At 37.4% G+C, this 26,272-nt stretch overlaps 1 protein-coding gene across 1 annotated transcript in view; it reads right to left on the reverse strand.

Annotated features, from left to right (window-relative positions):
• The window catches only part of IMPG2 (interphotoreceptor matrix proteoglycan 2), a 79,045-nt gene that overhangs the window by 19,816 nt on the left and 32,957 nt on the right, over window positions 1-26,272 (reverse strand). The window contains exons 8-11 of the mRNA XM_025873453.2: window positions 22,515-22,573; window positions 20,302-20,322; window positions 13,873-14,117; window positions 9,672-9,757 (exon numbers count right to left, since the gene is read on the reverse strand). Of these exons, the coding sequence (XP_025729238.1) occupies window positions 9,672-9,757; window positions 13,873-14,117; window positions 20,302-20,322; window positions 22,515-22,573 (411 nt within the window). The remainder of the gene's footprint in view (window positions 1-9,671; window positions 9,758-13,872; window positions 14,118-20,301; window positions 20,323-22,514; window positions 22,574-26,272) is intronic.

The following is a 26,272-nucleotide window of genomic DNA, read 5'->3' on the forward strand; positions in this document are numbered from 1 at the left end:
AGATGGTTCTCCATCCCTTCATTTTCAGTCTGGATGTATCTTTAGGTTTGAAATGAGTCTCTTGTAGACTCATACGGATATGGATGGGTCCTGTCTTTTTAGCCAATCTGCAACCCTTAGCCGTTTTATGGGAGCATTTAGGCCATTCACGTTGAGAGTGATTATTGAAAGATATGAATTTATTGTCATCATGTTGCCTGTTAAGTTCTTGTTTCTATAGATTGTCTCTGTAAATTTCTGTTCTATATCACTCTTGGGGTCTTTCTCCTTTTATAGAACCCCCTTTAATATTTCTCGCAGGGCTGGCTTAGTGGTCACATATTCTTTCAGTTTCTGCTGGTCTTGGAAGCTCTGTACCTCTCCATCCATTCTAAATGACAGCCTTGCCAGATAAAGTATTCTTGGCTGCATGTTCTTCTCATTCAGTACCCTGAATATGTCTTGTCAGCCCTTTCTGGCTTGCCAGGTCTCTGTGGATAAGTCTGACATTATTCTGATGTTCCTCCCTCTGTACATAAGGAATCTCTTCCCCCTAACTGCCCTTAAGATGGTTTCCTTGGTTCTAAGATTTGTGAGTTTTACTATTACATGCCAGGGCATTTGTCTGTTTTCCTTGATCTTGGGAGAGGTCCTCTCTGCCTCTAGGACACGAATGCTTGTTTCACTACCCAGATTAGGGAAGTTCTCAGCTACGATTTGTTGAAATATATCTTCTAGTCCTCTCTCTCTCTCTCTCTCCACCCCCTCAGGGATCCCAATAATTCTGACATTGGAACGTTTCATGGCGTCACTTATTTCTCTAATTCTTTTTTCATGGATTATAAGCTGTTTTTCCCAGGCCTCCATTTTCCCTTTATTCTATCAATTGATCTTCTAGATCACTAATTCGTTCTTTTGCCTCGTTTACGCTAGCTGTTAGAGTATATAGATTAGATTGGATCTCATTGATAGTATTTTTAAGTTCTGCCAGTTCAGCTTTCATTTCTGCCCTTAAAGACTCTATGTTGCCATTAATCAATTTCTCCATTCTAGCTATTGTCTTCATAACTGTTACCCTGAAGTCCATTTCTGAAATCTTGGTTATATCTGTATCCATTTGTAAATCTGTGGCAGAAGTCACAGTCTCTGAGTCTTTTCTATTTTGGGGGTTCCTCCTCCTAGTCATTCTGTTGAGGAGTGGTTGAGGGAATGTACAGAGTCCAAATTATTGACCACAACCCAAGCAAGATGCTCCTGTTTTGTAGGGACCTTAGAGTTGTCAGCCTCTAATAGAGCTACCCTATAACCCAGGAATTGCACTACTGGGTATTTACCCCAAAGACACAGATGTAGTGAAAAGAAGGGCCATATGCACCCCAATGTTCATAGCAGCAATGTCCACAATAGCCAAACTGTGGAAAGAGCCAAGATGCCCTTCAACAGACAAATGGATAAAGAAGATGTGGTCCATATATACAATGGACTATTACTCAGCCATCAGAAAGGATGAATACCTGACTTTTACATCAACATGGATGGGACTGGAGATTATGCTAAGTGAAATAAGTCAAGCAGAGAAAGTCAATTATCATATGGTTTCACTTATTTGTGGAACATAAGGAATAGCATGGAGGACATTAGGAGAAAGAAGGGAAAAATGAAGGGGGGGATCAGAGTGGGAGAGGAACCATGGAGACTATGGACTCAGAGAAACAAAATGAGGGTTTTAGAGGGGCGGGGGTGGGGGGGTTAGCCTGGTGATGGGTATTAAGGAGGCCACGTATTTCATGGAGCACTGGGTGTTATTCAAAAACAATGAATCATGGAACACTACATAAAAACTAATGATGTACTGTATGGAGACTAACATAACATAATAAAATTAAATTAAATAAAAAAAAAAAAGAAAAAGAAAATGATGGACTTGAACTATACTTTAGACCAAATGGACCTAACAAATATATAGGACCAGATGATATCACTGGTAATTCTACCGAACATTTAAAGAAAAACTAATGCCAGTCCTTCTCAAACTCTTCCCAAAAATCAAACAGGAGTGAACACTCCCAAACTTATTTTACAAAGCTAGCATTACCCTGATAGCAAAACCAGACAAAGATACTACAAGAAAGTAAAATGATAGACCAATATCCCTGATTAATATAATGCAAAAATTGCCAACAAAATATTAGCAGACTGAATTCAAAGCAGATTAGAAGAATCATCTACCAGGATCAGGGGAGGATTTATCCCCAAGATATAAGGACAATTCAACATATATAAATCAATAAATGTGATATACCACATTAATAAAATGAAGAATAAAAAATCATATAATCATCTCCATAGATACAGAAAAGTATTTAACAAAATTCAGCATCCTTTCATGATAAAAACCCTCAACAAATTGGGTACAGAAGCAACATATCTCAACATAATAAAGGCCATGTACGACAAACGCACAGCAAATATCATAACTCAATTGTGAAAGGCTGAAGCTTTCCTGCTAAGATGAAGAATAAGACAAGGGTTCTCACTGTTACCACCTTATTTAGTATAACACTAGAAGTCCCAGCCAGGGCAATTAGGCAAGAAAAATAAATAAAAGGCATTCAAATCAGAAAGGAAGAGGTAAAATGGTCTGCTCCAGATGGCATGATCCTACGTATATAAAATCCTTAAAAAAAATCAAAACACTGTTAGAACTGAGGCTCCTAGGTGGCTCAGTTGGTTAAGCATCTGACTCTTGATTTCGGCTGGGGTCATGATTGCAGGGTTGTGAGACTGAGCCCCGCAACAGGCTCTGTAGAGATCAAGCCCCACAATGGGCTCTGCACTCAGCAGTGAGTCTGCTTGAGATTTTCTCCCTCCCCTGCTGCCTCTCCCCCCACTCATGCTCTCTCTCTAAAATAAATAAATAAATCTTTTTAAAAAACCGTTAGAACTAATCAATGAATTAAGTAAAGTTACAGAATACAGCAGGATCAACATACAGATGCCAATTATATTTCTGTACATTAACAACAAACTATTTGTAAAAGAAAAATAATCTCTTCTATAATAGCATCTAAAACAATAACAACCTGAGGAATAAATTTAACCAAGAAGGTAACAGATCCACATAGTGAAAACTGTAAGACTTTGATGAAAGATTGAAAACGACACACATAAATGGAAGCATATGCTGTATTCATGGATTGGAAAAATTAATATTGTCAAAATGTCCGTACGAGGGCGCCTGGGTTGCTCAGTCGGTTAAGCGTCTGCCTTCGGCTCAGGTCATGATCCTGAAGGCCCCGGAATTGAGACCCACATCAGGCTCCCTGCTCAGCGGTGAGTCTGCTTCTCTCTCTGCCTCTCACCCCACTCTCGTGCTCTCTTTCTCATTCTCTCTGTCTCTCTCAAAATCTTTAAATAAAATCTTTAAAAAAAAATGTCCATACTAGCCAAAGACATCTTCAGATTCAGTGCAATCCCTACTAAAACTCCAATGGCATTTTAGAAAGAAAAAGAACAATCCTAATATTCATAAGGAACTACAAAAGACCCTGAATATCTAAAGCAATTCTGAGAAAGAAGAACAAAACCAAAGGCTATCACACTTCCGATTTTAAACTACATTATGAAGCAACTGTATTACAAAGCAATATAGTAATTTGATTATAGTAATTAAAACAGAACATATTGGCATAAAAACAGACACATAGACCAATGGGACAGAATTTAGAGCCCATAAATAAACACAAACATATACAGTCAACTAATATTACAAGAAAACACCAATGGGAACACCCAATGGGGAAAGGATTGTCTCCTCAATAAACGGCATTGGGAAAACTGGATAATTATACACAAAAGAATGAAAGTGGAGCCCTATCTTATGCCACTCACAAAAATTAATTAAAAATGGAAAAAAGACTTAAAAATAAGACCTTAAACTGTAAAACTCATAGAAGAAAACAAAGAAAAAAAAGCTTAGTCTTGGAAGTAATTTTTGGATATGACATCAAAAGCAAAGGCAACAAGCAAAAATTAATAAGTGGGACTACATCAACCTGAAATGCTTCTGCACAGCAAAAGAAATAATCAACAAAATGGAAAGGCAACATGCAGAATCACAGAAAATATTGGAAAACTATATATCTGATAAGAGGTTAATATCCCAAAAATATTAGGAACTCATACAACTCAATAGTAAAAACAAATAATCTGATTAAAAATGGGCAGAAGATCTGAATAGCTATTTTTCCAAAAAAGACATACAAATGGCCATAAGTATATAAAAAGATGTTCAAAGATGCTAATCATCAGGGAAGTGCAAATCAAAACCACAGTGAGTATCACCTCATACCTATCAGTATTGCTATTATCATAAAGACAAGAGATAACAGGTGTGAAATGATGTGGGGAAAAGGGAGCCCTATTCATATTGGTGGAAATATAAAGTAGTACAGCCATTATGGAAAACAATACAGAGTTTCCTCAAAAAATTAAAAATAAAACCACCATATGATTGAGCAATCCCCATTTCTGGGTACATACACAAAGGAAATGAAATCAGTATATCAAAGAGATATCTACACCCCTATGTTCATACCAGCATTATTCACAATAGCTAAGATATGGAAACAACATAAGTGTCTATCAAAGGATGAATGGATAATAGAAGATGTGGTGTGTATAACACACACACACACACAATGGAATACTTTTCAGCCATGGGAAAGAAGGAAATCCTGCTGTTTGTAACAACACGGATGGATCTTAAGGACATTATGCTAAGAGATATGAACTAGATAGAAAAACAAATACTGCTTGATGTGACTTATATGTGGAATCTGAAAAAGCTGAACTCTCATAAATAGAGACAGGAATGATTATTTCCAGGGGTGGGGGGCTGGGGAAATGAGATGTTGGTCACAAGGTACAAATATCCAGTGATAGGATGAATAAGTTCTGGAGATCTAATGTTAAACATGGTGACTATAATTAATGATGTTGTATTACATACTTGAAAATTGCTAAAAGAGATCTTAAATGTTTTTACCACACACACACACACACACACACACACACACACACACACACACACACACAAATGGTAATCATGTGAGGTGATGGTAATCATTTCCCAATATGTAAGTGTATCAAATCATCATGTACACCTTAAACTTATATAATGTTATATGTCAATTATATCTCAGTAAACCTGGGAAGAAAAAAAAGAATGGTCCAGATGGAGAGAGCAAGAGTTCAATTCCAGATAAATGAAAAGTCAACAAATTGAAGTCCAGAGTGTGAAAGGAAAACAAATTAAGTAAAATTACCAACTTTTGTCTTGCCAAAAGTTCAGGTGCTTAAAAGACCTTCCTTTGGTTCTTAAATCGTATGTTAGGAAAAGAGGTATGATATTGTAATTTATAAAAAAAAATACATATATCTGCTTAGTGTCCACAATTCCTGGCTCACAGATCCCAAAACCCTTGGAATTGCCTAAGTGTTGAGAGTTATTAAAGTGTCTTCTGTTATGTTAATGGGGTGACTTTTAGAGGGCACCTATGGATGGGTACTTGTTGCCAATAAAGCCAACCTTGTGATTAAGGGGTTGGAACTTTCAGTCCCACCCCATGACCTCCAGGGAGGGGAGAGGGGCTAGAGGTTGAATCAGTTACCAATGGCCAATGATTTAATTGATCACACCTATCTAATGAAGTCTCCATAAAAACCCAAAAGGATAGGGTCCAAAGAGCTGGGTTAGTGAACACCTGGAGATTTGAGGAGAGCCACATACCTGGTGAGGGCTTGGAAGCTCTGCGCCCCTTCGCACATACCTTGCCCTATGCATCTCTTCCATCAGGCTGTTCCTGAATTGTTTTTTTTATAACAAATCAGTAATCTAGTAAGTAAAATGTTTGAGTTCTGTGAGCCATCCTAGCAAATTAACCAAGCTTGAGGAAGAGGTCATGGGAACCTGTGATTTACAGCTGGTTGGTCAGAAGCACAGGTAGTAACCTAGGCTTGCAACAACTGATGTCCGAAGTGGAAGTAGGCAAAGGGTGGGGAGGCAGTCTTGTAGAACTGAGCCCTTAACCTGTGGAATCTGATGCTATCTCTGGGTAGATAGTGTCAGAATTAAGTTGAATCCTTGAACACCCAGAGGATGTCTGGAGAATTATGTGGTGCTGTGTGGGAACACTCCCCCTTCACATATTGGAAACTGAGTCTCAGAACCATTTTAGGGAGGTGAGCATGTGCATGTGTGTGAATAAAACAGAAGTATCAAATTTTAGAATAGGACTCTTGAATCATGTAGTCTAATCTTGCCTATTGAAGATAAGAAACTGAGTCTCAGAGACGTGAAATGCCTACAGTCACAGAAAATGGAGAAAAAAATCAGAACTACACCCCTGAGTTTCTAGAGTTCTCAGTCCCAGTGCTTTGCCCACTATACCAGACTGTTCATTGAGAGATACCTATAAGTATCCATAACCAGATGGAAAAGGATTCCCAGAGAAGAAACTAGAACTAACAGCTTTGGCAGTCCATTCTCACTCAGGTTAGCCTATGTCCACAGGTCTGTAAGACCCAGGTAAACAGAGCAAGGAGAGAGAGGAAAGCCCATTTTCTAATATGTAAATATCTGCTATGTTGAATATGGAGGTTGTTTGTATAGACAGGAAAGTTTCTTCCTTTCCCATTTCTTTTTCTATTATCTAAAACCATACATGCATTCAAGGAGAAGCAAGAAGGTCATTTGCTCAATGCCAAGTTTGTTTCTCAAAAAAGTAGTTAGGATGATGACCATCAAACCATACCAGGGAATTCACTTTTTTCCCTCTTAATTATCTAAAACCACTTCTAGAGATGTGTTAAAGTTACACATTCATCCAGCTGAGTCAGACATATTTATACCCTTGTAAATTCTACATGTGAATTTTTTCAAAATGCCAAGTGAAATGGCTTAAGCTCTTTAACCCATGCTGAAAAAATTGAGTTTTATCAGACAGAACCTATGACCTGACACACAGTAGGAAAACAGCTCAATCCTTAATGAAAAAGAAATCCTCAAACAATATATACAATTTTAGTATATCTACAAATTAAATGCCTTTTCATTCCATAAAAATTAAAACAATACAGAATATCTCAGATAAAAGTTAAGGCACAAATGGGCCACATAAAAAGTGAAAGTAAACAACTTGGCTTTTTTTTTAAGATTTTATTTATTTATTTTGAGAGAAAGACAGCACGAGTAGGAGAGGGGCAAAGGCCGAGGGAGAGACAGGAATCTCAAGCAGACTCCTCCATGCTGAGTGGGAGCTTGGGCGGGGGCTGGATCTCACGACCCTGAGACTGTGAAACCGAGCCGAAATCAAGAGTCAAATGCTTAACTGACTGAGCCACCCAGGCAACCCACAATTTGACTTTTTAAATAAGGAGACCATATACTCCAAATAAGTGCCACCTAAAAAATGGCATGGCAATGAAGCTTTGTCATACGTTATGAAAGGTAGAACATCTACATGCCAGTAATAGCACTTCATTTATTTTTATAGGAATAGATGTTCCCATAGTAACAAATTCAACTCAAGAATTCTTTTAGTTCAATGTAGCATATTAACTTATACTGGCCCAGTTTCACTTCTGTGAATGCCAACTGAAAAGTTGCTAGCGCTATAGAAAGCACACTGCGCAACATGTGATTTTCCAAGTTAGGATGCCAAAAGGTGTCAAATTCAATATCCCAATATTCCTACCTCTAAAATAATTTCTAAAAATCAAATCTGTAAAAAAAATTTTTTAATCTCATTTCTATAAAAGAACAAAATCTTGTTAACAGTTTGCCCCCCAAAAAGAAGGAAAACCAATAACCACACACTTCTAATCAATCATTCTTCTTTTCATGCCTTATTATCATCCATTAACAATCCTACTGTCTCCTCACATTGTTACTTAACGCCCCCACAGTTATCACTATTCAAAAAACTGAGGGGTTGGCTTTAATGCAAATGGACCACATTACAGGCACCATGTGAGTCCAGTTAGTCAGTGTTTATCAACATTAAAGGGACAGCGCCTTTCAGCCAAACCCTAACCACTTTCAGCAACAGGGGACCTGGACCTAAGGATACCAGATCTTCCTGGTTTTCAAAAGAAGTTGGAAATCTACATTTTCTTGCAAAAATATCCTAACTGTTAAATATTAGCTTCTTTAAAAATTTGGCCCCACAGCACATGCCTACAGCTGGATCCAGCTGGCTGGTTTCCAGCTTGCAACCTCTGGCTCATATAAAAATTCCTATCTTTACAACTTCATTCTAAATATCATCACAATTCTATGGTTAGAGAAGCCCAAGATGAATAGGATTAGAAGGACTGAAGACTAGTGGTGCAATGTTCACTGTGAATCACCATCCTCTGCCACTGCATCCTGAATGGACTTCTATGACAGCGTCACTGTATTTGTGGAAAAGTCTGTCTACCAGACTGGAAACTTCTTGAGGGCAAGCCCATACCCTTATTCATCTTAGTTTTCCCAGTACTTGGCATGTGAAAAGCACGCAATAAATATATTTGAATGAATGAATAAGTGAATGAATAAATAAACACCAAATAATGTAATCTCTAGTGTCAATCCCCCCTAACTTTTTTTCTCCAATATGGAACTCAGTGAGAAGAATATTTCCAATGACACCACATTTCAAAACTGAGCTGCTCTATAACAGAGTATAAGAAATGGCTGCATATATTAATGGGTAAGTGAATTTGGGGCAAACTTTGTAAATGTTCACTGCAGGGTTAAAGTCAAGAAACAAGGATTTCAAGAAGCTTCAATGAGACTGAAAAGTCTCAGGACATTAGGAGTCTCAGGGAATGTAGAAGGGAGTCCCCCTACCCTATGTGATAACAAAAGATTCATGGATGCTTTGTAACCAGGTGGTCTCCAGGGGTGCTGTGGTTGTAGGTGGTACTGCTGTTGTTTCAACTATAGTCAAGGAAGCCACTTTCTTTTCTATTTGATGCCTCTCCAAGAGTGAAGTGGCAAGTGGAGGGGTTTAGAGGGGATAGAGGATCGCCCAGGGGAGCTGGGTGGTAAGAACAAAACAAAAACATTCTTCGATGATGTTTCTGTGCAAATGGGAATGTTTTCAGTCCAGGTTAAAAGGAGGCCTGATTTTGAGTCCCTGTCATTTGTCAGTTAGCTGTTATTTTTATTCTTCTTTCTCTCTCTCTCCCGTACACACGCTATTCTATATGCTTTGGAATCTAACATTTTTCTTCAATACAATCCTTGGAACGCAAATCTATACTCCGTACCTATATATATCAATTTATAGTCTTGACTATAAAAACTACTTCTGAGTAACTTTCAGAGAACAACTCAGTGGGCACTTATAGCTTAATTATTACCAAACAAGTATAAACCATATGTAAGTTTTATACCACATGTAGAGCTTGGCAATTAACCAGCACAGACTTCATTTAACCACCGCAGAAGGCTTAAATTTTCTGAACCAGTACTTGGGACTCGGGAGCTGACAACTGTGAATAATGTTCCAAGGATGATGTAAGAAAATATTTGAAATAGGAACAGCTCAGGAAATTCATGATGCTAAAGTAAGCAGGTAAGTGTATAAAGAAGAGAAGTTTGAGGGCCTGATTCCAGGCATAAAACACAGAAACATACTTACCAGAATGGATGGTGGGGTTGACTGAAGACTTGAACTTTGGGTGTTCCAAATTAGATCTTCAGTTTCAGAAAGTAAAACTCCTCTCACTGAAGAAAGAACATTTTTAGTTGAGACACTATTGTATTTGAGGTTCAGGGACAACTAAAAATCAGGTTGTTCCTTTTAATAGTTTAGATCTTGGCACAACAGATAAAGGAGACTTGCTTAGAAAATGTTTGTTACTTTATTCAGATATTTTCCCTATATTGAGATAGGGAAACTGAAAGACTCCATAAAAATCTGCTTTTTGCTCTTTTTCCTGCTTCTATTCTTAGTAGGACCTGTATCCTCACTTTACATATGCCTCATAGAACAAACAGTGTATGTCCTCCTTGTAAGGGACAAGAAGTTAATGACTTTTTTAGAGTATTCCAGCATAACAGATGACATCGAAGGAAGGGCCATGGGAGAATGATGTGACGAGGCCTTCATATGCATATTCCAGACCACGGGCACTAAACATCTCAATGCCAAGACTGCTTGGCTCCAAGGAATAAATGGCTTAGGAAGGACACCTGGACCATTGTCCTTGTTCTAGCTGGTTCCTGGATGCCTGAGAGGACATGTACACCAAACCACAATCCTCATTAAAAACCCCAGACCCCAAGCAAAGATACAACTCCCTCCTTTTCTTTACCAAGTCTCCCAGATACTCCGTCTGTATTTGCTCTCTCTATATATATCTTCAATAAACTCTGCTCTCTCCCTTACTGCTGGCTTGTGCTTGATTTCTATCCTGTGTGTCACCAAGGACCCTCTTGGCTGGTCCTGTGGGACCCTCTCTGGGTCCTCAGACCTGGCCTGCCAGCATCAATATTAACACAATCTATCTGATTTATAAGACTCCAACATAAAATATTCTCCTCATTATTACATTTAAGACATTCCTATATTATTTCTTTTTCTCTTTTAAGCAGTTTACTCTATTCAAGATTCCTGTGAAGCAGATATTTTTAAATTGATTTTTTTTCATTTTAATAAGGAAGTTAAACTGAAAATTCCAATGCATTTGGTTGATGCTAAGAATGGAGAAAATTATGAAAAATGATTTCCTCTTTGGCAGAAAGTATCTTTGAAAAATGGTTAGGACACCAGAGAGTTTACTGCTATACCAATAAAGAGCAATAAAGGTAAGACAATAGATTGTATAACGTAATTCAACAAAGCCTTACTGAATCCTTGCTAGTTACTACAGACTTTGATAAAGTTGAGACTATAAACATTAATAAAGCCAAGTTTCTCCTATGCAAGTATTCCCTATGTCAGAGAGATAAACACAAATTATAAAATGATGTGAGGGGCATATATACAATGTGTGGGATACAAAGAAGAAACTGATTTTGCCTGAAGGGAAGAGGGAATCTATAAAAGCTAAAGAAAAAAAAAAGGATTGCCACAATTTGATCTGGTGTATGCACCAAAAATAGAAGCAGAATCTCTCCTTATTCACCTGTTACCACTGGCCTGACATAAAGGGAACAATGAGAAGCCAAAAACCCTATTTGATTTAAGTATTTTCCAAAACTCTTTTTCAATTGTGTATACGGTTATCTTGTCTTCTACGGAAAATAAGCACCATAGATCAAGGATGATCTATCTTTAAGAAATGATGACCAGGTTACGTAGAAAGCTACATCCATTCAGAATTCTGAGTTGGCATGACAATAGAAATAGATTTTAGAGACCAAATTTTGTGCAATTGAAACATACATCTAATGAAAGATCAAAGCACCTGAATTAGTTTCTCCTGTATATCCTAAAGCTTTTGTTAAATTTGCTTAGAAATTCTCAGTTGTTAAACTCCTTTTCAGGACACCTCGGAGGTAGGCTCAACCAGGCTCCTCATAAAAGGAAGACCTTCTTATGCTGTTTGTGGATTTAGTTTCCTAACTAAACAATCTCACTTTGCCTGTTGCAAACCTTAATCTCCATGTCCTTCTTCCACTACCCTCGTTATTAACCTTGGTGTTTGTACCTTCTGCTCAGTTTAGGTTCCCATCCCCTTCAGGTCATGACCTCTTAGCTATACTTTTTTCTCGGATCCCAGTATCCAGATTCCTGGGACCTTCTGCCTATTTGCTGCCCACATAGGTAGCCCCCAGCTAGTCTATACCAGCCTTGCCAAAAGGACTTCAGCAATTTCAGATTATAACAAGCCTCTTCTCTTTTCACTATTTTATCTGGCTCAGGTATTCCAACAAGATACAACAACAAAAAAGGAGTATATGGGACAGTAAGCCCAGGATACCCGCACTGCTCCAAAATACAAAGGTTCTCTCGTGTTTTAGAACTGATAGCCTAATATCACTATCATCTACAAAGAAAGAGTTTCTCCACTTTAGGAGAGCCTCAGTGCTGCAGTTGGTTAAGCTTCAGACTCTTGGTTTCTGTTCAGGTCATGATCTCTGGTAGTGAGATGGAGACTCACACTCAGCAGGGAGTCTGCTTCAGATTCTCTCTCCTCTCCTTCTGCCCCTCCCCCCCAATTATCCTCTCTCCCTAAAATAAATAAATAAATCTGTAAAATAATAAATAAATAAAGAGTTTCTCCACTTTAAAGTCCTATATAATCCATATGAAGTCCAAGCCACTTTGTGGCCCTATCTTAGCACACTGTCATTTTAAGGAAACATCAGCCAAAATAATTGAAAAGCAATTTAAAGTTTTAGTGAAGCCCTCAAATAATATCTTCTTTAGGAAGTAAGGAATTATATATAGTAAAATATCGTTAAAAGTTTTTTTCTCTCTTTTCTCTCTCTCTCATGTGTATTTGTGTTTATTTACATACACACACATACACACACACACACACACACACACACACAAGGCCTAGGTGATAACTGCCTGAAAAGATACAGATTCTTGGGCGTCTGGGTGGCTCAGATGGTTAAGCATCTGCCTTCGGCTCAGGTCATGATCCGAGGGTCCTGGGATTGAGTCCCGTATTGGGCTCCCTGCTCCTTGGGAGCCTGCTTCTCCCTCTGCTTCTCTCTCTCTCTCTCTCTCATGAATAAATAAATAAAATCTTTAAAAAAAAGATACAGACTCTTTTCTCTTAAGAAAATGTGGGAATTGAAGAGGCTATAAAAATGCATCATTGTTAGTATTGCCTCTCATTCATGAATTTTCCAGTTTGGCAGCTGGTACTTTTCCCATGCAATCATGTCAGTAAAATATACTCCATGGACATCTTAAAGCTAAACCACCCATGAGAGAAGAAATCATAAAGAAGTAAACATGAAGAAGTAATTTAACAGGACACCATGTCCCTGATGAGTAAAACTGTTGCAACACCAGTAACCAGATTCTTAGTAAACTTTAGTCTGAGATTAACTAGGCCACTCTTTCACCTCTAAATCCAAAGTAGTCCACCCTTCCTTGATGATCCCAGATCCACCTATTGATTTCAGATCATAACTGGATCTCTCCAGCTATCTAAATTCAAACTTAGTACTGGTTTCTCTGGGATTCTGCCTATCACCCAGTATCAATTCTTCTTTGGCCAAGATCCTCCCTGAACTTTCCTGAGCTACTCTTTGTCTTCTGCTCTCTGGCTTTTAAGTCTTTACACCAGTCGGTTTGCCTTGGAGAATTCCTGTGTTGGTTGCCCCAGCTGCACTATAACCTGTTCCAATTCATGCTTGCAGGTTCCGCTTCCCTTTTTCCTATGTTTTGCTCCCATTTCCCTAAACTATTTCTAAATGTCATGCTGTTCTCCACTTTCCCCACTTTTTTTTTAAGATTTTATTTATTTATTTATTTGACAGAGAGAGAGAGAGAGCACAAGTAGGCAGAGTGGCAGGCAGAGGGAGAGAGAGAAGCAGACTCCCCGCCAAGCAGGGAACCCAACATGCGGCTCAATCCCAGAACCCTGGAATCATGACCTGAGCTGAAGGCAGATGCTTAACCGACTGAGCCACCCAGGTGCCCCACTTTCCCCACTCTTTGTGGCTTTTTGTCTACCAATACTCCTAAGAGCTCCCGATTGATCTATCCCAAATAACTACATGGCTAAAGCTCCATTCGAACCAGGATGGCTCCTCTCTCATGCAGTCAAGAGAATGCTAAAAACCACAGATATATAAGGAAATTAGTTTTCACCACAGTATATTGAAAAAGAAACTAAAGCTGTACAAGCACTTTATGATGGATATCAACTCACCATTGATAAGTTGAAGGGAGTCAGGATCTGGATTCAAAGAGGAGTTCCCCAACAAAAAATTCTGATGTAGTGTCTCAGCAATATAATCTCTGAAGTTACTAATTGCATAAACAGCAGTGGGCTTATCATCCAGTTCCACAAGACCATGGTTTTCCACCTTGTTGGAATGAAGGCTAATTAGGTCCCAGGTGGTATTGCCGATGGCCTCACCATTGAAGGTAACTGCATAATGAACATCTATGCCACTATGGATGAAAACAGAGAACAAATTAGATCCTGTTAAGGAAACACAAAGAAAGGAGCTTTGAACCCATGGAGCACAAACAGTACACCTGGTGGTGGGAGGGGGGCGGGTAAAGGTGGGGGTCTGAAAAAGCATGGATTCCACCACCATTCTCTGCAGATTCTGGACAACCTTTTGCCATCCCCTCCTGCTTCCTAGAGAACAGAGGTTCATAGCTCTAAGAACATGGAAAACGTTCTAAGGAGGCCAGAGAGGCAACTCTGCAGAATATGTGAGCACGCTCTTCCCCACCATTCTCGCCCCTTCTTTCCTCCATCAGAACCAACAGCTCTTCTCCACTATCAGCCAGCTTCCTTCTTTCCCTATTAGCATTCTCCTCCCTGATTTAAAAAAACAAAACAAAACCTTCTAACTCCACCCAACAGTGGGTAATTCTCTCATCTCTCTTTCTTACCGTTATTGGACAGATTATGTACTCCACAACGGAAGGGGGGTAGTGAAGCAATAAAGAAGCTTAATTACTATGAACTACAGCATAGTTATTGAGAATGGAAAATATGAAATACTTGAAAATAAAGCAAATTGATGACTTGTGATTTTTTTTAATATCATGCTAGAATATTTTCTGATATGACAGTTATCTAAGTCTCTCAGGAGATGTAATTTTGTTTGATAGGCCAGACAATTTACAGTCCTATAAAGTTTGAAACTAAACTGTAATAAAACTATTAAAATGTGATCAGGGGTTTTTTTGGCCTGGTAGCAATGATGACTCCAAAGTTTAGGATTTTACTACCCTAAACCTTTCCCAAATTGACTATATAAATTTCTGTTTTTCAAATGCTCTACAAACTAGCTTTCATTTTTGAACTGGCTCCTTCATTAATGAGTTGAATAAAACCTTAATGAGATAACAAAGAACTGTCTGAGATAGGGCTTTTTTACTATCTACCTTTCCATAAGCAAATAAAGAGAAGATTTCTTAGAATAAAGGGTAGAGTAAAAATACAAATAGTAGTTGACATGTCATTTGATATTTTCTTAAATAATCATTTTGGAGAAATAACACCAGATTATAAAATTTTTAATCCAATAAAAATACTCCTTCTAGACTCTAACTCAGATTTCTCTAACAACCAAAAACTAACATTTTAAAAGTGCTTACGATGTAACAGGTATTTCATATGCTTTATCTCATATAATTTTCATAATAATCCCATGAAGGTTTTATTATCTTCAGATTATTATTGAAGAAACTGAGCTTTAAAGAAGTTAGAAGACTTGCCTAAAATTTTGAAACATGTACGTGGTAAAGATTCAAACACAGATCTGCCTGACTCCAGCACCTGAATTCTGAACTATTATGCTATACTCTCAGTAGCTTTAATTAAACTACTACCCCAAAAAAGTCATTATGAGGACAGCTTTGCTCTCGTCATCACTCTGGCTTCCCCCAGTCTATGAGACACAGCCATCAGAAGCAGGACCCAGCAGTCACACCAAGATCCTTCCAAAGGAAAGGAAAACGCTATCTTCCCAAAGATAAAACACTCAAGAGAGACAGGCAATGGAAACAATTTGCCTCCTTCCGATATTCTGTAGGACCAAAATGACTCCCAAATCAAAGCATACAAATAATTTAAGCACTTCCCCCCCTAAACTTACTTATATATCATTATATATTCTTTGATTACAGCTTTTGTGGTTTTGTAAAAAGATTTTGTTTAAAGTGACTGCCTTTCGGTCTCCTCTTGAGTTTCTATCCCCAGTGTTCAGCATGGTCCCTGGCACTGAGGGGCCCCCGGTGCCTACTAAATAAATAAAAACCTAACTTGTCTGAATATAAAAAAAAAAAAACTACAGTCTAATCAAGGTATTCACATATCTAAACAAAAAGTATCAACATAATGACAATGATCTCATGGTGTCTAGAAAAAGGGATTAGTCAACTAATTTATTTCACTATTGTGGCTTCCTTGTAAAAATAGATCTCTAAGTTGGAGACAGCCACAACATAGCTAGCATGGCTTGATGATACTGGTCATTAAAATCACCCAACTTCCAGGTGCCTGGGTGACTTAGTTAAGTGGTTAAGCTTCTGCCTTGATCCCAGGGATCCTGGGATTGAGCCCCTGCTCAGTGGGGAGCCTGCTTCTCTCTCAAAAATGGGTAAATAAAATCTTTAAAAAAAAAAAGTCACCCAACTTCCTTTCTCTTCTTTCAAGCTTGCAAAGGGATCTTTTGATTATAACTCCCTACAGATTTTCCTATGGGGAAAGAATGCATAAGCCAGACAATGCAATAATTGGTCAGTTGGCAGATCTCTTGCTTTAAATAAATCAATTGGCATCCTAGACAATGCATCATACCTTATGATTTAGTAAGCATGAATTGGTCTTAAGAGACCTGTCCTTCCTGGAAGTACAGGCAGTTCTGGACCTGTCCTGAGCCTGCTTCCCACAGATTCATACCCTGAACTATAGGGGACACCATGAAAGTGACATCCCTCACCTGCCATACAAGTTGCCAGGCCTCTTTGATGTTTTTGTTCTAATCTGAGTAACTTCCATAAGGTTTTCCTCCCAGATCTGATAAGCTTCCACTTCTAATGGGGTGGTTTAGGGTGTTTTAATTAGTAACTGAGTATTTTGACATCCTGATGCTCTACAAAATGGTAAGACATCAGCTTGTTGTCTAGAACTTCTTTCAGTCTCTTACTTTTTCATGTCAGACTATATTGATTCATGGGTAATTCCTGATATTCTTTTGTAAAGAAATAAATTCAGTAAAATATGCTAAAATAACCAAATGATGGCCCTGAGGTAGAATAAAACAGTAAAAGGGACACTTGTTGGTCAGAACTCACCACACAGTATGTGTCCCAAGGATCTAGCACAATGCTTGGCTCATAGTAGTTCAATAAATACTTTTGAAAATAATAAAAGAGCAAATGGTCAATTTTATTGACTAATGCAGCCATATAAGACAACTAAATTTGTGCTACTTAAATGACAGAATGATACTCCCTATTTAATCTGAAGAATTTTGTCTCTAAATATGAAAGTCTCTAAAGTTTTCACCCTAAAATTATCTTCATACATTTGTGTCTTCTGAGCAATCATTTTTTAAAATATTTTATTTATTTGAGAGACGGAGAGAGAGAATAAGCAGAGGGAGGGACAGAGGGAGAGGGAGAAGCAGACTCCCTGCTAAGCAGGGAGCCTGGTCGTGGGGGCTGGATCCCAGGACCCTGAGATCATGACTTGAGCCAAAGGCAGTTGCTTAACCAACTGAGCCACCCTGGCGCCCCATGAGTAATCATTTTAGATATATTACTTCACAGGCACAACCCAACCCTGAGGAAATGCATGCTCTTTCCAAACTCAGTGGGACAGACCATGACTACATCTCCTGAAAGGTGAGCTTCTTTTGGTCTTTGCACAACCTATTTCATATTAAGACAGAAAGCAGTGATAATGAAAAAATGGAGGAAAAAAACTGTACCACTTAGCACTTGAGTTCATTCCTATGCTATGCAGAAAATCAGACAAGGAGAATCAAAGCTTCACTGAGAGTCTACCATGTGCCTTGCATGACTTTTAAATATCATAGAGAGATGATCAAGAGAAATGTTCCTGGATCAAGAAATTTGTGCAAATCAAGCAGTCTGGGGCAGATTACTGGCCTTATTCTTTGTTGACAAAATATAATTTGTCTCCCAACATTTTCCTTGGACATATAAAAATAACACTTCTATTATAGTCTACCTTGTCTAGCGAGGATAAATTCATTAAAGAAGATAAAATGCCTCAGAGATATGCTGCAATTCATTACCATGTTTTTGTCCTGGAAAGAGAACTCAAAGAAATGCTTAAGGTATCAGGAAACCATCTATTCTCGGAGCCAAGAATGTCACTATGACCCAAAACAGACTGAGTTCTGGCATGGTAAATGTAGCAGAGAGACATCTCAGGATGAGGGACAGAATAAGAAAGCCCACAGGCCAAGGAAGTACATAAGAAGCAGAATGCACACTGGAAGACAAAACATGATCTGACTGAAGAAAGTTGTGCTGGCTCTCCACCCTTAGCACCTCTGAGTTAACCAGCCACCACTGTATTACCATCTTTCATCTTCTAAGCTAGACTAACACAGCTGCTATATAAAGGAAAGTTTCTCTTTCTGACAGCTATTTCCAGAAACATCAATCATGTGGAGGTGAAATTTATCCTTTCTTGTTCTCTTACCTCAAATGCCCTGATTGGCTGTTTGACATGTGCAGATTTTCAACATAAGAAATAACAGTATCATTTCTCATTAAGATCAACCAAAATAAAGATATTTCAGAGAAATTCAGACATCCTATAAAATGTCTTCCATTAGAAAGAAGGCACACACTTACGAAACCTGGAGCTGAAGTTTTGAAGTATACCAGGCAGATATATTATTGACTCACTTCAAATGGGTAATCTACTAACTTAATGTGTGTACCTGGACAGATACAAAGCAAATAGAAAATTTCATATGGATATAAATGTTTATGGAGAGAGAGAAAGAAAGAGAATGGTTATATATTATATAAATGGACTATTTCTGTGCCACACATTTATTCATCCACAGTTCAGAATACAAGTATACCAAAAAGTTATGAATCAATTCCATCAAAAGGCTAATACTTGATAATACTGAACAATTTTAGAAATTGTACCTAGGTTAACAATTCTATCATAAAGTCTAATGGCTTCATATTGGTTTCTGTGTCCCTATAGAGGACTTAGCACTCAGTAACTGGATATCATTTTTTTGGTCATAGGGTAAACATGATAACATTAGAATTTGGGTTGTTTTAATATTTTAATCATTCCAAGAGGGCAACAACTAAACAATCAGGCCTTTTGGTTGAGAACTGATCATCAACACATATACCTGTAATATATACACACAGGACAGTTCACATCTACTTAGAGTACAGAAACCAAAATTCTGATTACCTTGGTCAAAATATCTGTTATCTCCTACTTATATAACTTACAGCAAATCAGTTTGTCTGTCTCAGGCAAAATATCCTCATTTCCAGAAGGAGAATGAATGTTAATCCTCATTTTCACTATCTCAAAGGAATATTAAGAAAATAAAATGAAAAAATAAAAAAGAACCAGTAATTTGACATATCTCTAAAAGCACTTTTCATTAGATTGTGTGTTCCTAAAAGAAATAAACCAAGAGTTAATTAATTTTTGTAGGCACAGGGTTTGTCCAATTAGTAGGCACTTAGTAAACACCTGCTTAAATAATATAAATGAAAATGGAGTCAAAAGCTCTTTTCAAATATAAAATATTACAATAAAGTAGTATTACCGTATGTCTAAACATGTCCATAATTAACACATGAATTTGCTTCATAAATTCCATTTATACTTATCAATCTTGCAAAAGAAAATGAATTTTAAATAAATTTGAATCCAAAAGCAAAAAAATGACAAGCAACCTCCACAAAGGGTATTGACTATGTTTTTATATTATGCTTCTTCTAAGAAATTCCAGAGAGCAGCTGTTTTTGCAAATGAACTATTATAGAGATCGGCTTTCTCCCCTTCATTTACAACTTGAAGTGACACTTGATTATATTATTGAATGACGTAGTATACTTGAAACTGTTTACATTAATGGTGGGTTTTATTCCTATTTTAAATTAAGTGTAACTCAATATTTAAAAGTACTTGACAGTCAACAGTCTATGACAGGGGTCTGTAAAGCTAAATCCAGCCCCGTATCTATGAGTTCATAGATTTTATATTTTTAAGTAGTTGAAAAAATCAAAATAAGAACAATATTTTGTGACATGTGAAAATTACATGAATTTCAGATTTCAGTTTCCATAAATTAAGTTTTATTAGAACATAGCCATGCTCATTCATTTTCAGTGTATTATCTATATCTACATTCATCTGATGGCTGAGTTAAGTAGTTGCAACAGAGAAAGTACAGCCTGAAAAGCTTAAAATATTTACTAACTGACCCTTAAGTAAAAAAGTTTGCCAATCCCCAATCTGTAAGGAGATGGACACTAATATTAGAAGTTATAAAAGAATTGAGCCATGCTACCTTGGACCTAGGGCTACCAAATTTTCTAAACTACCTTTTCAATCAGTGGACTGTATAAAAAGTGCTAAAAAGTACTCTACCTGCCATTTTCCTTGGGGGACCTGAAAATAAAAATTGAAAGTGTTAAGTAGAGTTTAAGACAGTTATAATTGTCACATCATTCATTAAAGTTGCAAGTTCTTAATATATTTCCTTAAATCAAAATGTTTGCATAGTATTAGATGTGGACAAACTCATGTAGATTGAAGGAAGCAAACAAAGGGTGAGAAAAGATTCTGTTTTAAAACTGACAATATTTACTATCTTTAGACTGCATTTAAAATACTTTTTAAACCATTCATATAAGGTTTTCTCTTTATAAATAAGCTTTATTCAGTACATCAGCAGAGGACTCCAGTTGCTGGCATTTAGCAAAATTGGGAAACTTTTTTTTGGTAGATAATGTGTTATGTAATTTAAAATAAATGAAAAGAAAATCGGACATTATACAGAAAGATGCTAAGGGATTGGAAAAGGTCAGGACTGACCCACAGGATATTGCATGACCTTTAATATTTATTTATTTTATGTAACAGACACTTAATAAATAGTCCCATGTGCCAGAAAACTGTGCTGAGTGTTTTACAAAAATCAATTCATTTAATCCTCATTAAGATTATTAAGGACTATTAGAATCCCCATTTTACAGGTAAAGAAACTGAGGAACAAGGAAGCTACATAATTTACCCAAAGTATTTCAAAAGTATTTTTAATAAAGCAGAATAGTAAATTCTCTTTTTTATACAAATAGGACACTAAAATTTGATAATTTATCTAAAATCATCCAGCCAGAAGTGCCAAAAGCAGATTTGTACCCAGGGAAGTTGGTTCCAAAGGCCATGTTGCTTTTCGTATGCTGCCAAAGGAGAGAGGTCTTCAAAGGCCTCATGTCACAACTAGAGGCAGTATTCTATGAGAAGTGCTAAGGTTGAACTGGGGAAACTGGTTATGGTATGAGAGTAGGTGGTGGGTCAATTTACCATGCTTGCCCTCTCCCCTGCACAGATAACTAGCTGAATGTCTTTGGGTAAATTATTGAAATTCCCTGTGCCTTATCAGAAAGGTGTCCTTATTAGAAAAAAAAAAATGAGGAAATTAACTATCTCATAGCATGGCTGTTGGGAATAAATGAGTTATATAGATACGAAGCCTGGCACACTGTAAATGCTATGTAAGTGCTTGCTATTATTTCTGGTAAACCCAGAAATTGTGATAAGAGAATACACCAAAGTTAAGATGTTGGCTCTATTGATTATGCTGTGAAGTTACATATACCCCTACTCATGCTCCCCTGCATCAAACAGCTGAGCCACAACTATCCTCCAAATGCTCCAAACCTTCAGAAAGTACTGAGTCTAGCATGGGATTTAAATGTAAGAGCTGTAAAGTCAGCCACCCGGTTTCAAAATCCCTCTTCCACCGCTAATTTACAAGCTCTCTGACTTTGGGCTAATACTTCATCCTTCTAAACCTGTTTGCTCTCTGCAAAATGAGTATTAATAATAATATTTATTCTGATTAAGTTAGCTCGGGAAAATCAAGTCCCCAATATAAAGCATTCATTCAGTAAATACGTTTTTTTTTTTAATTTATTTGACAGAGAGAGACACAGCGAGAGAGGGAACACAAGCAGGGGGGTGTGGGAGAGGGAGAAGCAGGCCTCCTGCCGAGCAGGGAGCCCGATGTGGGACTCGATCCCAGCACCCTGGGATCATGACCTGAGCCGAAGGCAGCCGCTTAACTGACTGAGCCACCCAGGCGCCCCCAGTAAATATTCTTTTTAAGAAGAAATGTTTTAAAAAGAGATCAGTGATTTACTTAGAACTGTTATGTTTGAAATGAAGACAAATGCATCCACTCCAGAATGGCCTTACAGTAAGATGTCAAAGTCACCTCGGTAGAACATTGACAAGATTTAGTGGGAAGCCAAGATCATATCTAATGTGACTTCAGGCTCCCCTCAGTGCCAAGTAAAAGCAGTGTAACCCGTCAGCAGCAAGCTGGGGACATGAATTCCTAAGTTCTTATCTGCCTAACTACAGATCTAGTATGTCTCTTTGAATATATTCTTTTGCCTTTTTCTAACTGTCTCCTCTCCTGAAAAACTATCATTAAGAATACATATTTACCAGAAACAGTATTGAATTACAGCACTCAAATCATTTGTTTTTAGAGCATACATAATAAACACAAAAAGATACTACATTGAAATAAAGAGCGCTACTAAACATGTACATTTTTAGAGTCTATTTACCTAAAATCAAGCACACGAATGTCCTTATAGCCTGGTAACCCAGTAAATGCATTTTCAACCTGTCAAAAATAAAAATAAAATTTATAGCTATGTAGAAATGTGAAAAGTACATAGAAAATACTGCTTTTAAGAGTTGAATATAAAGTGCACTGCTTATAAGTAGTAGAAGCTTATACATGTATACAGATACACAGTAGTCAGAAAGTTACATAAGAAAATTATAATAGTTAACAATGTTAGAAAATAGTTTTAACACAACACTGTCACATTTTTCTTTTTAAATTTTGTCTTTTTAGGTTTTAATGTATTTTAATATTAATTTTTTTCCAAATTATGAAAAGCAACTTCTTACTGACAAAGCACTGTTTTTTCCTTTGTAGGATAAAATGTAGAAAAAAGCATTTGTTTCAAAAAAAAGCTATAATAACATTTTTAAGTGTAATTGTTTGGATTAGAAATCTGGCTGTAGCATACACACTGACAAAGAGTCAAGTATTCATTTTCTCTAAGTGTGAAGTGTCTGATGGCATCTGTTTCCTGTTCCTACGATACAAGGGAACTGTGAACAAAGTCAACATTAGAAACTAGTCCACAAGCTGAAGCTCAGCCCCCTGGAGAGAGGCCCTATTGACCGGGTGTCATGAAGGGGGTTATGAAGCAGTGACCAGGTACTTAACTGGTCTGAAGATCAATTTATGAAACATCTACAGGAACCAGTTTTATCACTAAGTCTTTAAAATCCAGCCATGTAAATCAAGATGAGTTTAGTGACCAGAGGGAGGGAAAGAATGCTAACTGGACTAAAAAATCTAAAAATAGTCAGGTGATGTATAAATACATATTTTAACATTGAACACTTAACCCACATTTCAGAAGGTACCAGTCTCAGTAGATAAGTCACTATGGAGCCAACACCAGAATTGTTAGTGGACTTTGGAGACATCTCTGGGAATCTACTTTTAAAACTAAGTCTTAGTGTAATCAAGAGAGTGGGATTTTTAAAAAATCATGGTTCATGAAGATCTCAATGCCTTAAGGATAAAGAATCCAAACCCAAGTAACTCTATACCTATGATAATTTGCCTTGTTTTATTCTCTTAGAGGAAAGACAGAAATGCCATAATTCTTGTAGGATAAAAGTGGAGATGGAATCTTGCAGGATAGGAATCCAAAAATGAGTTCATCTCAGCTGTTTCTGCTGGCAAAGTGTATACAAGCCTTATTTTATAGAACTAATACTGCCCTGCCCATCAACCATATTGGCTTTCATAAAGATTAAAATGAATGTACCTAAAAGTATTCCATTAATTGCAAAATGTTATACAGCTGTATGTAATTGTTATTGTTAGACCCATCTCATTTTGAGTTTTGTCATCTCTTGAGTTTAACCACGTACAAGTATTCTAATTCATCACATCTAGTTAGCTACTGTACAGGTGTCCAGTTAAAAGAATCATTCCACTTTATTAACATCAAGATTAATAATAGGTATAATTTATTGAATGACTTCTACGTGCCTGATGATTTATAATATTACTTCTAATCTTTGCAACAATGTCAAGAGATACATATTTTCCCATTTTATATATGGGAAAATTGAGATGTCAACTAACTTGCCCAGGGTCATGCATTTGGTAAGTGACTAAATTAGAATTTATTCAACCTTAAATCTTTCCAATACCAAAGCCCATATTCTTCCCAATGAATTACATGCCTTTTCTTCCCCCCTGCCTCATGATAAAAATGTCATAGAATTGAGACCAGGACTGGGAAAACTGTGAAGCTCACTTTAACTTTTCATCTGAACTAAAATTAAGGTGATATGGTATAAAGGAAGGAACACTTTGAAGGGAAGGAGGAGATTTGATTTTCCCTTCTACCCCTAAAGGTTGAAATGACTATGAACAATTTACTTGGCCGCCTGGGCCTCAGCTGTAAGATGGCAATACTTCTCCACTTGGCTGCTGTGAACTAACAGACTTAAAGCAGCCTGCAGAACATAGGGTGCTGTTCAGGGACACTGTGTCGATACTGTAGCTATCTTCAGGTATCGATGCTCCTATCGATGCTCCCAACGCTATTATGCTTACCTTTCTCTCTCTGATACTTGATGTTGTCCCAAGCTAATCTTACTCTTCTCATAAAAAAAAAAAAAAAAGAATTCCTCCTGAACCTCAATCCTCTCCAATCAGGCTTTCTTTTTCCCTAAATATCTTCCCATATCATTACCTAGGAAATAATATCAAAGGAACAATCCCTGTGACTGTGCCCTGAAGGGAGAGAGCTAGAGGGGCCCCCTTCAATTTGCATTAAACACAGTGACAGAACCTTTCAGAGACACAACCTCTAACTCTGCTGCTTCACACAAGGAAGTGGCTGTTGGTAGACATTTCAGGGCAGGTAAGGGAACGGACTGCAGGGATACTCCAGAGAAGAAACCATTTCATGGTAGGCCCAGACCCTTCCTCACCCCCAAATCACCTCAAGCCAAGAGCTATCTACCTCATAAAGTCTCTGCTGGAGATGTTTTTCAGAATGTTTATTAGACTTCTAGACTTTCTAAATATGCAGTCATTTAGTGCAACTGTTTATCTAAACACGCAGGCCTACCAAGGTTCCTCACTCCAAGAGCAGAGAGAACCAGACAGCTGATCCAAGACACTATCTGATGCCAGGTGGCCACTGGCCTGGCTGACATTTCTTCTACATACCATACAGTCTTGCAACTTGGCCACACAGATAGGAAAAATAATCGTCTGGCTTACACTCCCCACGTCAGATGGCTATAATGATGCTGTTTGGCTGAGAGATGCACATTTCTTTTTCTCCTCTAGACATAGTGTCTAGGGAAGGAAATGAGTCCAACATAATGGAATTGAAAAACTTGGGCAAGGAGAACCCCATCAAGAGGGAAGGAAAAGAAATAAACAGGAAGGAATGATGTGCCCTGACACTGGACAGAAAGGGGAGATGGGCACTCAATGCCTTACTACCCAAGAGCAAAGGCACACAAGAAGGGGGGCCACCTATGAGTCACTTTTGACTGAAAGAATCTTGAGTTCAAGTCCTATATAGAATTCTTCCACAAACTAAAGTTGCAGGAGAGTCTAATGCATGATTCTTTAAAAAAAAAAAAGAAAGAAAGAAAAACCACCTTTTAAAAAATACCGCCAACCAAAGAACAGAGATAGGAGGGAAATTTACTTTTCACTGGATACCCTTTTGTCCTTTTGAACTTGGAACTGTGTACTACTTATGTGTTAACTGCCCCAAATTTTTCAGTTTAGAAAAAGAATATTAAATAGGAAATTTAAAGAAATTAAATTTAATGTTCCTCCAAGAAAAACAATACACTGTATGTAGTTTCTTAAAGATACTCATTTCTCCAAATACTGTCAAGTTAAAACCATGCCATTAAACACATTCTTCTTTGGCTGTGCAGCAAGTTTGGAAATAGTATTTATTTGTTAGCAGATGGTAAAGGTGTGTCAGATTTTGCTTCAATTAAATAAACTCATCTTTCTGTGATCTTTTTACAGAGTTTTCTGAAGAAGTGGCTAAGTCACAGCCCTCTGAACCAAAGAGAAGAAGAGCTTGATTCCTTAACCTACCTTTAACCAGTTTTGTGAATATGGGAAATTTACAACCCAAGGAAAATGTCTTGTTAGAGAAAGAAAGAAAAGAAAGAAAAGAAAAGAAAAGAAAAGAAAAGAAAAGAAAAGAAAAGAAAAGAAAGAAAGAAAGAAAGAAAGAAAGAA

The sequence above is a fragment of the Callorhinus ursinus genome, unplaced genomic scaffold (genome assembly GCF_003265705.2).
Source record: "Callorhinus ursinus isolate GAN/ISIS: 27379988/994484 unplaced genomic scaffold, GSC_fseal_2.0 scaffold1, whole genome shotgun sequence".
NCBI classification, from domain to species: Eukaryota; Metazoa; Chordata; class Mammalia; order Carnivora; family Otariidae; genus Callorhinus; species Callorhinus ursinus.